Raw genomic sequence first — 13485 nt, 5'->3', positions numbered from 1 at the left:
GAAATCGGTTGTAATTTGCTTCTCTGTGGCTTTTCCGTGCAGCAGATGAGTTACTGTAATGTATGAGCCGTTGCTGAGCCTGTAACAACGCATGCAGCTCATTGGTCTCATAGATATACTCAGTAGTAGCTACTGATTATTCAGCTTCCCCCCCTCTGCTTGCCTTGGGTTTGTCTCCCCTTCAGTCGCCCCTCGTTCAGCATGATTTTAGTAATTCCATTATTCTCACTCACTGACTTCCATGTAGAATAAATTAGTGCTGAATAAATCCTCCACTTACCAAAGGTGAGTAAGTACACTAATGGGTTTATCGCAGACTTAGAGAAATCAGTTTGGTAAGAGGCTCTTCTTCCACCTTGGCTATCTTACACTATTATTTCTACCTTTTTTTTTTTCCTTTATGTGAACATAGTTTTACTTCCTGGCTAATTTATTTTGTAATATCTCTGTTAGACGGATAGTTAACTGCATTTCCCCTCTGTCCTCCACCAGTCTGGATTGCCCACCAGGAAAGTCAGGAAGAAGGTCAAGGTGGACACTTCCAAGTTCATGACTCCGTACCTGGCCCACAGCCAGAAGATGCTGGAGCAGTTCAGCCACGTAAGGAACAAGTTTGGGCTAAAAAATCGATCCAACGCCAGCCAATAGTTTGTCTTCCGGATCTTTTGATGTGTAATAATTGCATTTGTCGTCTTGCATTCAGAATATGTACCGCAAGGCCTATGATTTGTCCAGAGGGACTCCTCCTGCGCTCACAACTGAGACCCCTGAGATGATCCGCATCAGGAAGGCCCAGGAGCAGCTTAGTGAGGTACAGTGCTCCTCAGGACTGTCCTGGTAGTTTGTGGCCGGAACAGATCGAGTGTGACAAGATGAATGTGGAGGAGAGATTCTGAGCAACATGAGTAAAACGACTCGCTCAGACTTCTCGCTGCAGCTGTGAGTAATGTGATATCACACATATGGTCCTCAGGTTAAATACCGCATGGAGGGGAATAAGACTCGGACCACCAGCTTGTATGATGGTGAGGCCAAGGAGATCGCCCACGTCAAGCGAGTATCCGAACTGATGAGCAAGGTAGGCTACCTGAACTTACACCAACATGCAACGGCTTGAAAATGAATAAATATAACATTAACACCGTTGTCTCTTGCAGGTCCTGTATAGACAGAAGTGGGATGAGACTAAGGACCGGTACCTTCTGCCTCCCGATGCTCCTGAGCTGGTTCTGGCTGTGAAGAATGCTGCTAACTACAGCAAAGTAGGTCCAGCAATGGCACTCAAATGCAAAATTGCACGCTCCAAAAACAAAGAATACCGTCTTATTGATGACGTGATGCGTCCTTGTTCAGAAACTTTACACGGAGGCCTGGGATGAAGAGAAGACGATGTACTACCCGTACTCCGACAGCCCCGAGCTGCGCAGGGTGGCCAAGGCTCAGGAGGTCCTCAGTGATGTAAGCTGGCGTTCCAACATTAAGCATGTGTTTTAAATAACTATAAAAGTCTAAATAAAACAATTGTTACTTTAAACAAAGTCAGGTCGGCTGTGATTTATCGTATTTGTAGTTAGTCCTGACAGTCCTGAGATTCCAACTCGGCGTCAAATACTCAGACAAGCACATTTTTCCACCTTTTATGCTCCGTTTGTTTGCGCTGACTCAGATGTATCATAAACAACATTTTCCTCTCACCACGAAAGCAATTACATTACAATTCCATTTGCGTTTAACCTTTTTTTTTTTTTTCCTGCTGGTGCAGGGAAATCACGGGTCAGTTTTAGAATCGAGGCAGACTGAGGTCACGTATCGATGTTGCGGAATTAACCGTCCTCTATAAATTTTCAACTCCTCCTGCTGTCGTGTGCCTCCGCAGATTCACTACAAGAAGGGCCACGATCAGCGCATGGCCAAGTACACCTCCTTGGCTGATCCTCCGGAAGTGGAGCTGGCTAAGAGAGTTGCCCATCAGCGCAGTGATGTGAGTACAGCATGTTTATACTGGCTTCAAAAACAAACACAGAGGCATTTGACAACTAGGTAGAGAAACTCTATCTTGCTTCGAGTTAGCTTTACACATACTTTATCCACCTTTCCATTTTGTTGACGTGTGCAATGGTACTGGGAGTCAAAGCTTCTCAGGAAACTTGAATTTTAGAGAGTCAAAATTGTCCTTCACACCTAAACAGGGCCCTCAGTCACTGCTGGGGATAACCGACCACCTGCTTTCTGATATTAGTAGACGCACTAATCTGGAAGGGAGAGGCTAACAATAGGTTCAAAGGATTCCCGTCATTCCTAATGTGTTTTTAATAAACATGTGGAGATATTTGTAGAGCTAGTATCAACCATAAACCATCTACTCTGCTGAAAGATCTTCTGTAAAATTAATTTTGCTCATTTGTTCCCCACAGCTCAAGTACAAGGAAGATTACAATAAAAATGTGAGGGGTCAGTGGTGCGAGACGCCCTACTTCGACGTGGCCACTGCCAGGGTCGCAATGGACAACCTCAGCAATGTAAGAGCTCACCAACACAAAGGACAGGATCATCACTGAATTGCATATTTTTTTCAGTCGCTAACTGTGGTGTGCGTCTTCTTTTCAGAGAAAATACACGCAACAATATGAGGCCATAAAAGACCAAATTTATTTCATGCAAACAGACACGCCCGTTTACTCGACAAACAAGAAGGCCCGTATTGCTGCTAGTGAGGTGAGTGCGCAAACACACGCCCAAACGCAATGACATCACAGTATTTTTTTATAGGTCCCGTCTCATGTGGAAGACACGACAGAGAGTTGACCCGTGTCTCAGAGAGGAGCGTGAGTCAGCGCTCCGCCGCTCTGACGCAGGGACATTGTACCCACATTGTGCATGACTGAGACGCCTCCATTTGGGCCGGCGTGGCTGCACGGATTCACAGCGTGTGCTTTTCACCACTACACAGAATCAATACGTGAAACTGCACGAGGAGGCCTTTCAGTTCCTGTCTACCTCACAGCCGCCCACTCATTGTCGCACACACAATGAAAACATGCGTCACGATTCATCAGCACACGTCCATCTCTTTTTACTCCTTGCTGATCTGTTTCTGGCTTTAGGTCCAATACAAGAAGGACTATGAGAAGACGAAAGCGCAGTGCGACTACAACACGCTTCCCGCCACAGAGAATCCCCTCCTGAGACAGCTCAGATACGCCGGCACCATCCTCAGCGATGTAGGTTACCCGAAGACCCCTGTGTAGACAGAATTTTAAGAATTTATATTCAAAGGAAAACAAATTCAGTACTATAGTTTAGCATTCCTCATGCCATCTTGAGAAGGGAGTCTGCTAAAGTGGACAGCTACTCTTGTTGGACACTTAGCTAAAGTATAAAGTGACTTCTTAAATGATAACGGTGTCATCTGTGTGAATTGTAATATTAGTTTATTTTAGAGGTCACTTTTTGCATACAGTGAATCAACTGAAACCAATAGGGATTTCATTAATTCAGCTTTGATTACTTGGAGTTTTTCGTTTTGTTGTTTTTCTTTTTGTCATCGTCTTTTTATGTTTTCTGCTCTTCATATTCGTTTGCAGAAAGTCTATAAGGCTAGCTATGAGAAATCCAGGGGTTCCAGCATCAACTACTGTGACACGCCCAAGTTTCAGATGGACTCCGTACTCAAGAAGTTCACTGATGTAAGCATACTCAATAATTACAAATGCTTTCTTTTATCATAAACAATTTTTTTTCTTGTTTGAAATACGTTTTATTGTTCCCATTTTCAGACCCGTTACAAAGATAAGTATGAAAACGAGGTGAAGGGCCACTACATCGGCAGCTATGAAGACCTCTATATGCTCCACTGCCAGAAAGCGGAGGAAATAAAGAATGAGGTGAATCATTGTGTCCTTCGTTATTTCATTTATTACATGTAGTCGTTGCGTGCTTCCTTACAATTTCCACATTTTCCCCTCACAGCAATTATATAAAGCTGAATATGAAGATATAAAAACCAGATGCTTCTTCCCTCAAACAATTACGCCTGAGTACGAAGCTACGAAGAAGCTTGAGCAGTGCAAAGATGTGAGTAGTCATGGCTGATTAAACACACACAGAAATTCACATTGATATAATTTAAGTATTCTTATATGTGTTTCTTTTCTTTTTATGTTACGGTTTTCAGAAAGTTTACAAGCTACATCCAGACAAAGTGAAATTCACACAAGTGGTGGATTCACCAGTCCTGGTTCAAGCCGCCATCAACGCCAAACAGCTAAGTGACGTATGTACCACATTTTGGATCTTCTCTTCTTCTGTGTTAAATCAAAATGCATTAGAGTTTCCTGTAAATCAGCGCAGTAAATTCAATAAACTTGTCATTTCATCAGCCCTGCGAGGTTGCTCTTGTTTGAATATCATGAAAGTGGTTCATACGAGCCTGATGTCAACGTGATTATTTGTTAGATTGTCCATTTATTGACTTAAATTGCTGCAACCGTGACCCTGACGGCGCAGATCAAATTCTCCTACATATGCAGATCACCTTTAAATGTGCCCAATCATCCACATAGCCCAGCTGTCTTTCTATGGGCGCCATGGAAACTGGAGAGCCATTTCTCTGTAGTATAAATAGAAACAAGCATTCAGTTGGCCCAGAATAAACCCTGTGATCAGTGAGGGGCTGGGGAGGCAGGGAAAGGAGCATCAGCTCCTCTTAGATTGAGTGCATACGGTGCACTGCTGCCCTCCAGTGACAGAAAATCAGATAACACTTTACCTGAACTTCTATCTTGAAATCACCTGGAGCGTTACCCTATAATAAAGAGAAGGCGCTAATGTTATCACTCTGTTTTTTCTTTGCAGTTAAACTACAAAGCAAAGTATGAGGAAACTAAGTACAAGTCACACCTGCCCCCAGACTATCCCTTCTTCATCCAATCCAGAGTTAACGCTTTTAACCTCAGTGATGTAAGTAACTTAAAGCAATCTCTAAAATCAGATGTGAGCGCTGTCTGCTCTCAGTTTCCTGACTGTCATGATTTTCACCTCAAAGAACTGTTACAAGTACGACTGGGAGAAAACCAAGGCGAAAAAGTTTGAGATCAAGGGCGACACCATCTCAATCCTGGCTGCCCGCGCTCACACAAATATCGCCAGTGATGTAAGTGTGCTACCGTCTCACGTGTTTCAGAATTTCTTGCTCGCTCTGTCTTTCCAGTAACTTAGTCCTCAATAACATTTTGTTCCTCTTTAAAGGTTAAATATAAAAAAGAGTATGAGAAGAACAAGGGGCAGATGGTCGGAGCCCTCAGCATTAATGACGATCCCAAGATCCTGCACTCGGTTCACGTGGCCAAAATCCAGAGTGATGTAAGTCGTTAGCTCACTATGTGTTCATTTCTTATACACTTTCTTTACTATAAAATCATTAGAGTTGAGGACACTGTTTTGACAATCTCTTACTGATATCTCCGCAGCGTGAATATAAAAAGAACTATGAAAAGATAAAGACCAAGTATCACACACCTCTGGATATGATGTCAGTCACCTTAGCCAAGAAGTCACAGGGGATTGCCAGCATGGCTGGCTACAGGAAGATCAACCCCAACTACTTCCTTCCCTACGACAGTGTGCTGCTGGACCTGGCCAAGAAGGCTAACATCATCCAGAGTAACGTAAGTACAGACGAGACCCTACTGCTGACAGTTCAGTCATGACTTATAGTTGTTGTGAGATTAACTATGTGTCCACTCACGCCATTACTTTTGTTTTGTCTACATCAAAGAATGAGTACAAGTCGGACTACAACACCTACACCAAGGGTTCCCCATGGATCCCCTTTGGCGCCATGGACGTGGAAAGGGCTAAGAATGCTGCTCAGATCCTTAGTGAGGTACGTGTATGCCAGCGTTGCCTTCCTGTACACACCTTCACCATAAAAACTGACATAAAAAATATACATATTTGACTGCTTTTAGTAAGTTTTACCATTAATGTGTTTGTCTCTTTCAGAGAAAATACAGAGTACATCCAGACAAAATCCCCTTCACGTCTATTGATGACCATCCCATCATGTTGCAGTCCAAAGTCAACCAGCTTCAGAGGAGTGATGTGAGTGAAGATCACTTTTGAGAAGACTGTTTAGTTTTTTTCTAAGTGTGGCACATGTGACTTATGTTCTTATGGCCGTGTTTCCTTCCTTCCTTTGTAGCTGTTCTACAAGAGAGGTCTCCATGAGATCCATCAGAAGTACTCTCTGCCACCTGATATTCCTGAGTTCCAACAGGCCAAGTGCAACGCCTACAACATCAGCAAGGTGATACACACAAATACTGAGACTGAGAGGTTTATTATGTAAACCATATACTTCCCATAAATCCCACATGGTGCTGTAAGTTCAGGTACATAGAAATTAAAGGATTATCTAAATGGATCCATCTGTGTTCACATCTTTTGTTTTTGTCCATCTGTGATTTCAGAACTACTACAAGGTTGGCTGGGAGGAGATCATTGCTAAAGGTTATGACCTGAAGCCGGATGCCATCCCTATTGTTGCCGCCAAAGCAGCCAGACACGCTGCCAGTGATGTAAGTTTTCGAAAAGACTGATTTTGACATGGCATGCACCAAATGTGCTGTGCATCTTGCTGCATCACGTAATTGTTTCAATGGCAAATCATTTGAGATCCCATATGTGCTTTAACTCATAGGTCCAGTATAAAAAGGCTTACGAGAAGGCCAGAGGCCACCACGTTGGCTTCCGTAGCCTCCAGGACGATCCTCTGCTGGTTCACTACATGGAGGTGGCCAGGCTGCAGAGTGACAAGAACTATAAGAAGGACTACCACAAGGCTAAGCTGAAGTATCACACCCCAGTGGACATGATGAGTGTGGTCCATGCTAAACATGCCTCAGCAGTGCAGACCTTTACTGGCTACAAGCAGCACCATCATAATTACTGTCTTCTGCCCGACTCTATGAGTCTGGGCCTTGCTCGCACCATGAACTTCAATTCCAGTGATGTAAGAACTTTGCTCTAGCTATAATCTAGATAAATACTTTTCCTAAAAGATGGTCTAATTACGCTTTTTTTGATTTCTCTTATTTTCCAGTACAACTATAAACAGGATTATGAGTCCTCGGTCAAGGGAGTTGGCTGGGTTCCAATTGGTTCCATTGATGTGGAAAGGTCCAAGGCAGCAGCAGCAGCTCTGAATGAGAAAAAGTACAGACAGCACCCCGACACCCTCAAATTCACCAGTTCCACCGACTCCATGAGCATGGAGCTGGCTAAGACCAATGCCAAGATCATGAATATGGTACGTAGGAGGAACACAAATACAAATAAAATCATTTCAGTGGGTGAATTCCTTTAGCGGAACAGACTTAAATCCATCTCTTCATTGTGATTATCCAGAAAGAGTATAAAGCCAGCGGAGAGAAGTTCATGCACACTTACCATCTCCCTCCTGATGTTCCTGAACTGATGCAAGCCAGATACAACGCTGTCAACATCAGCCAGGTTAGTTTCACAGTCACATGTAATATTTCCCAGCCATTGTGCATATAAAAAAAATAACCTAATATAACTGATTGTCTTTTCATTTAGAATTATTACACCTATGCTCATCGTCAAGATCTGCTCAAAGGACATCACGTGAAGGAAGATTCCATCCCCATTGTTGCAGCAAAATCTTCAAGAGACATTGCCAGTAATGTAAGTTGTGATTATGCAAGTGCTAATATTATTTAAATGTTACTGTATTTTTTAATGATATTCATCATACCTCTCCTTTTATACAGTACAAGTACAAGCTGGCTTATGAGAAGGCAAGGGGCCACCATGTTGGCTTCCGCAGCCTCCAGGACGATCCTCTGCTGGTTCACTACATGCAGGTGGCTAAAATGCAGAGCGAGAAGAACTACAAGAAGGACTACCACAAGGCCAAGCTGAAGTATCACACCCCAGTGGACATGATGAGTGCTGTCCACGCCAAGCATGCCTCCGCAGTTCAGACGATGGCTGGATACAAGAAGATCCCTCACAGCTTCTTTCTTCTTCCTGACAACATGCACCTGCAGCGGTGTCGCAACATGATGGAGATTCAGAGCGATGTATGTTTTCACTTTGTGTGTTTTGCTGTGGTGTTATGCTTGCATGCTGTATGTATACTTTAAAATTTGACGTTCTCTTTATTCCAACAGAATGTCTACAAAGCAGATTACAACAACTACTATAGAGGTGCTGGGTGGGTCCCCATTGGGTCTGTGGATGTTGAGAAAGCCAAAGCTGCTAAAGCTGCGCTGGATGAGAGAGGCTACCGCCAGCATCCCAGTACTCTCAAGTTTACAAGCAAGACTGACGCCATGAACATGGTTTTGGCTTTGACCAACTCCAAGCAGATGGACAATGTAAGAATACTTGTGCTTCACTTTGTTATCTTTATTAAAATATGTGGGAAGTATGGATAAACTGTATATCAGTTGGAAACTTTTTTTTTTTTTATCAAGTATACTTTTAAAATTCACTCCTCTCTTCTCTTCCCACTAGACTGCATACAAAGCTTCTGGCGAGAAGTTCATGCACACCTATCATCTGCCAGCCGACAGTCCTGAGTTCCTCCAGGCTAAATTCAATGCCCAGAGTATTAGCGAGGTTTGAGCCCAGAAGAAATATATTGAAGTTATACAGTGTTGTATCAGCCAGATAAGTAAGTAAATTAAAGGAATATGATTTCCCTGACTTTACAACATGTTGCTGTCTATTTGCAGAGTCACTACAAGCACAAGTGGCTGGAAGACATTGCCAAGGGATACGACTTGAAGCCTGATGCTATTCCAATCTTGCATGCCAAACAAGGCAGACACATTGCCAGCAATGTACGTAAAAAATAATAATCAATCTAAATAAAATATTTATACTGCATATATAGATATTCGGCACTTTTTTCCAAACATGGTGTATGCATAACTATTTTATATTCCTTTTTCTTTTAGGTTCAATATAAGAAAGCGTATGAGAAGGCCAGAGGCCACCACGTTGGCTTCCGCAGCCTCCAGGACGATCCTCTTCTGGTTCACTACATGGAGGTGGCTAAACTGCAGAGTGACAAGAACTACAAGAAGGACTACCACAAGGCCAAGCTGAAGTATCACACCCCGGTGGACATGATGAGTGTGGTGCACGCCAAGCAGGCCTCTGCTGTTCAGACGTATACTGGTTACAGAAAAGTCCCTCACAACTACTTTCTTCTTCCTGACAACTTGCACCTGCAGCGGTGTCGAACCATGAACACCCAGTCGAGTGACGTGAGTAGCAGCGACAGTCACATCCATGAACTGTTTCTTTTAAATCTAGTGTGCTTAATTGACACATTTATTCTTAACCTTTTTCTCTTTTTTTTTTTAATGATTCGCTTTAACAACAGAACCCGTGTGTATCATAACCACATGTTCTGTTTATCTTCAGTGTGATTACAAAGCCGAGTGGAACAACTATGTCAGAGGTGTCGGATGGGTCCCTATTGGTTCACTTGCAGTTGAGACCGCTAAAGTCGGTGGTGCGATTCAGAGTGACAACAAGTACCGCACTCATCCATCCAACTTCAAATTCAGCAAACTGATGGACTCCATGGACTTGGCTCTGGCTTCGGCCAACAACCAGATCATGAACAAGGTGCAGCACGCACAAATCTATAATGCAGAGTCACGAAATATAAACACTACTCTTGTTAATAGATACCGTGATTCATTTGTTTTTCTGATTGCTTGATTTACAGAAAGCCTACACTTCAGCGTGGGAGAAGGACAAACTGACTGTCCACGTCATGCCAGATGCTCCTGAGATTGTCCTGGCCAAGGCTAACGCTCTGAACATGAGCAATGTAAGGCATTAAAATGGAATATATACACTGTATATGATTGATGTCTGTGTTGTGACATTTCATGCACTGTCCAGGTAGTGTCATCTTATAAGTTCTTATGTTTCTTTTACAGAAACTTTACAAAGCTGGTGTGGTGGAGATGGCCAACAAGGGCTACCACCTTAAAGCAGACGCCATCCCCATTGTGGCCGCCAAGTCTGGTACCACTATTGCCAGTAATGTAAGTTGGAACTAAATCCCTGTTCCAAACCAAAAAGTTGATTTCCTACAACCCGTCACTCATGGTAAACAAATATTTTTGTTTATGAATTACAGTACAAGTACAAGCTGGCTTATGAGAAGGCCAGGGGCCACCATGTCGGCTTCCGCAGCATTCAGGATGATCCCCTGCTGGTTCACTACATGGAGGTGGCTAAACTGCAGAGTGACAAGAACTACAAGAAGGACTACCACAAGGCCAAGCTGAAGTATCACACCCCAGTGGACATGCTGAGTGTAGTCCATGCCAAGCAGGCCTCTGCTGCTCAGACCATGGCTGGATACAGGAAGATCCAGCACAGTAATGTTCTCCTCCCTGATGCCATGAACCTCGAGCTTGCTCGCACCATGAACATCAATGCTAGTGACGTAAGTTTGAAATTATTGTGTTATGCTCACAAAAACTTTGAATATGGTCTGTTGAGTCATGACGTCTTACATTTCTTTTTCAGTTTAACTACAAGTCAGAATGGAACAACTATATCAGAGGTATCGGATGGGTCCCTATTGGTTCACTTGCAGTTGAGACCGCTAAAGTTGGCGGTCAGATTCTGAGTGAGCACAAGTACCGCACTCATCCCTCTAACTTCAAGTTTAAAAAACTGATGGACTCCATGGATGTGGCTCTGGCAACTGCCAACAACCAGATCATGAACAAGGTGCAACCTTTTTACCTCTAAAGTCTTTTTACCCACAAAAATGACGTTAGTAATTGTGTATATAGTCATTATAATTCGTTTATAACGTCATTGTTTACAGAAATCATACACTGCAGCGTGGGAGAAGGACAAACTGACAGTCCACATCATGCCAGATGCTCCTGAGATTGTCCTGGCCAAGGCTAATGCTCTGAACATGAGCAATGTAAGGGGAATTCATCAAATGAAATTACTGCATATTGATAATGTAATCAGTTTGTGGTTGTAAACGCTGCTTTGTCTTTTACAGAAACTTTACAAAGCTGGTGTTGTGGAGATGGCCAACAAGGGCTACCACCTCAAACCAGATGCCATCTCCATTGTGGCTGCAAAGTCCGGTACCACTATTGCCAGTAATGTAAGTCTTTAATAAAAATGTGTTCAAAAATACATTTGTAGAAATTCACTGCAGTCTCTTTGAATGGCAAATTATGTGCCAGTAATGTAAATTGTGGTTATGCAATTCTTAATATTATTCAACTGTATTTCTTAGAGATATTCATCATACCTCTTATTTTGTACAGTACAAGTACAAGCTGGCTTATGAGAAGGCCAGAGGCCACCATGTTGGCTTCCGCAGCATTCAGGATGATCCCCTGCTGGTTCACTACATGGAGGTGGCCAGACTGCAGAGTGACAAGAACTATAAGAAGGACTACCACAAGGCCAAGCTGAAGTATCACACCCCAGTGGACATGATGAGTGTGGTCCATGCTAAACATGCCTCAGCAGTGCAGACCTTTACTGGCTACAAGCAGCATAACCCCCGTTACACCGTGCTGCCTGATGCAATGAACCTGCAACTGGCTCGTAACATGCAGTTCATTGCCAGTGATGTATGTATACACACATTTACACCGACGTTTCCTTTACTGCATGTACTACTGTAGCTGTGCTGCATTGGGGAAGTAATACGTTTTTTGTTAATATCCTCCCTCAGAACCAGTACAAGAGTGAATATACAAACTACATCAGAGGAATTGGATGGGTTCCTATTGGATCGCTGGATGTTGAGAAAGCAAAAGTAGCCGGACTGGCCCTCAATGAGACACGTTACCGTCAACAACCCTGGAACTTCAAATTCACCAAAGACATGCACTCTATGGACCTGGTGCTGGCCTCTGCCAACAACCAGATCATGGATAAGGTACTGGATGTGACTTGTCAAGATTATGACAGAATATTATTTTTTCTACTTATGTGAAATTCAACCAAGTACCACATTTTTTTTTTTTTTTTAGCAATCCTACTCAAAAGCCTGGGAAAAAGACAAGACTTCCATCCACATCATGCCTGATGCAATGGACATTGTTCTGGCCAGAGAAAACAAGAAAAACTACAGTGAGGTATGGTGTAATACTTTACTACAGTATGGGTGACACTTACAGACTTAGAGACTTACAGTCAGGAAGTCACTAATTCAAGATACATATGCACTTTTTTGTGATACTATTAATTTTCTCTCTTCAGAAACGGTACAAACTGGATAATGAGCTGTCCAAGAAAAAGGGCCATAATTTCCGTGCAGATGCCATTGCGGTCCAGGCAGCCAAGGCCTCCACTGCTATTGCCAGTGATGTAAGTGTTTGTGTGTATTTTCTATGCTGTACTGCTTTCTCCACATATAATTTCTTATGTTTGCCGATTGACATTCTCACTGTTGCTTTTCACAGTACAAGTACAAGACGGGATACCGTAAGCAGGTCGGCCACCACATCGGTGCTCGCTGCATCCAGGACGACCCTCTGCTCATGCTGGCTCTGAACTCAGCCAAGATCGCCAGTGATGCTCTGTACAAGAAGGACTTCAACAAGTCCAAGACCAAGTTCCACCTGCCAGTGGACATGATGGCCTTTGAACTGGCCAAGAAGAACCAGATTCAGGTCAACCATGCCAACTACATCACCCGCCTGCACAACTGGACCTGCCTGCCAGACTCCACTGACGTGGTCCAGGCCAGACACGCTTATGACATACAGAGTGATGTGAGTATGAATCCTTGCTTATAATCTGTATAACAGATATGTATGTGGAAGATATTACACCGTAACTAAACACATGTGTTGTTTTCTCCAGGCTGTGTACAAGGAGGAGCTGAAGATGTTGCAGGGTATTGGTTGGGTGCCAATAGGTTCATTGGACGTTGAGAAGGCGAAGAAAGCTGGTGAGATCCTGAGTGAACATAAGTATCGCCAGCACCCAAGCAACTACAAATTTAAAGTCACAACCGAAGACATGCCCATGGTCCTGGCCAAGGCCAATGCTGACGTAATGAACAAGGTATGAAATCATTTTAAAAATTATGATCAAGGCAATGCTGATAATTCAGTAAAATCTAATATAACCAGCTTATTGAATATATGAGTGATATAACATCAGTTAGATCCTGAACATCTCTTAATTCTACTATGTTTAAAGCAAGTTTCTTCTGTGAAAAATAATATCACATCGTTTGCATAGTGGATAAAATATACAGTATGTTATCCATCACAACTGAACAAAAATGATCTAACTTTTCAGAAAGCTTACACTCAAGCCTGGGAAATAGACAAGACTACCATCCATGTCATGCCTGATGCCATGGATATTGTACTGGCCAAAGCAAATAAGGTCAACTACAGTCTGGTGAGTCCCTCTCAAACATCCTTTGAAACG

General features: G+C 43.0%; 1 protein-coding gene across 1 annotated transcript in view; it reads left to right on the top strand.

Moving 5' to 3' along the window:
* The window catches only part of neb (nebulin), a 55340-nt gene that overhangs the window by 2862 nt on the left and 38993 nt on the right, over positions 1-13485 (top strand). The window contains exons 3-46 of the mRNA XM_084544688.1: positions 493-600; positions 704-811; positions 974-1078; positions 1158-1262; positions 1354-1458; positions 1877-1981; positions 2415-2519; positions 2608-2715; positions 3105-3221; positions 3585-3686; positions 3777-3884; positions 3970-4074; positions 4175-4273; positions 4855-4959; positions 5045-5152; positions 5248-5361; positions 5469-5666; positions 5777-5884; positions 6004-6102; positions 6203-6307; positions 6471-6578; positions 6701-7012; positions 7103-7309; positions 7408-7512; positions 7600-7707; positions 7794-8105; positions 8196-8402; positions 8542-8646; positions 8763-8870; positions 8988-9299; positions 9460-9666; positions 9770-9874; positions 9987-10094; positions 10190-10501; positions 10585-10791; positions 10892-10996; positions 11081-11188; positions 11355-11666; positions 11771-11977; positions 12072-12176; positions 12301-12408; positions 12504-12815; positions 12907-13110; positions 13351-13455. Coding sequence (XP_084400814.1) covers positions 493-600; positions 704-811; positions 974-1078; positions 1158-1262; positions 1354-1458; positions 1877-1981; positions 2415-2519; positions 2608-2715; positions 3105-3221; positions 3585-3686; positions 3777-3884; positions 3970-4074; positions 4175-4273; positions 4855-4959; positions 5045-5152; positions 5248-5361; positions 5469-5666; positions 5777-5884; positions 6004-6102; positions 6203-6307; positions 6471-6578; positions 6701-7012; positions 7103-7309; positions 7408-7512; positions 7600-7707; positions 7794-8105; positions 8196-8402; positions 8542-8646; positions 8763-8870; positions 8988-9299; positions 9460-9666; positions 9770-9874; positions 9987-10094; positions 10190-10501; positions 10585-10791; positions 10892-10996; positions 11081-11188; positions 11355-11666; positions 11771-11977; positions 12072-12176; positions 12301-12408; positions 12504-12815; positions 12907-13110; positions 13351-13455 — 6606 coding nt within the window. The remainder of the gene's footprint in view (positions 1-492; positions 601-703; positions 812-973; positions 1079-1157; positions 1263-1353; positions 1459-1876; positions 1982-2414; positions 2520-2607; positions 2716-3104; positions 3222-3584; positions 3687-3776; positions 3885-3969; positions 4075-4174; positions 4274-4854; positions 4960-5044; positions 5153-5247; positions 5362-5468; positions 5667-5776; positions 5885-6003; positions 6103-6202; positions 6308-6470; positions 6579-6700; positions 7013-7102; positions 7310-7407; positions 7513-7599; positions 7708-7793; positions 8106-8195; positions 8403-8541; positions 8647-8762; positions 8871-8987; positions 9300-9459; positions 9667-9769; positions 9875-9986; positions 10095-10189; positions 10502-10584; positions 10792-10891; positions 10997-11080; positions 11189-11354; positions 11667-11770; positions 11978-12071; positions 12177-12300; positions 12409-12503; positions 12816-12906; positions 13111-13350; positions 13456-13485) is intronic.

This window comes from Chelon labrosus, assembly GCF_963514085.1.
Source record: "Chelon labrosus genome assembly, chromosome: 5".
In the NCBI taxonomy this organism is placed as follows: domain Eukaryota; kingdom Metazoa; phylum Chordata; class Actinopteri; order Mugiliformes; family Mugilidae; genus Chelon; species Chelon labrosus.
Note: the sequence above shows the minus strand (reverse complement) of the source record. Positions and strands in the feature narration are given on the sequence as shown.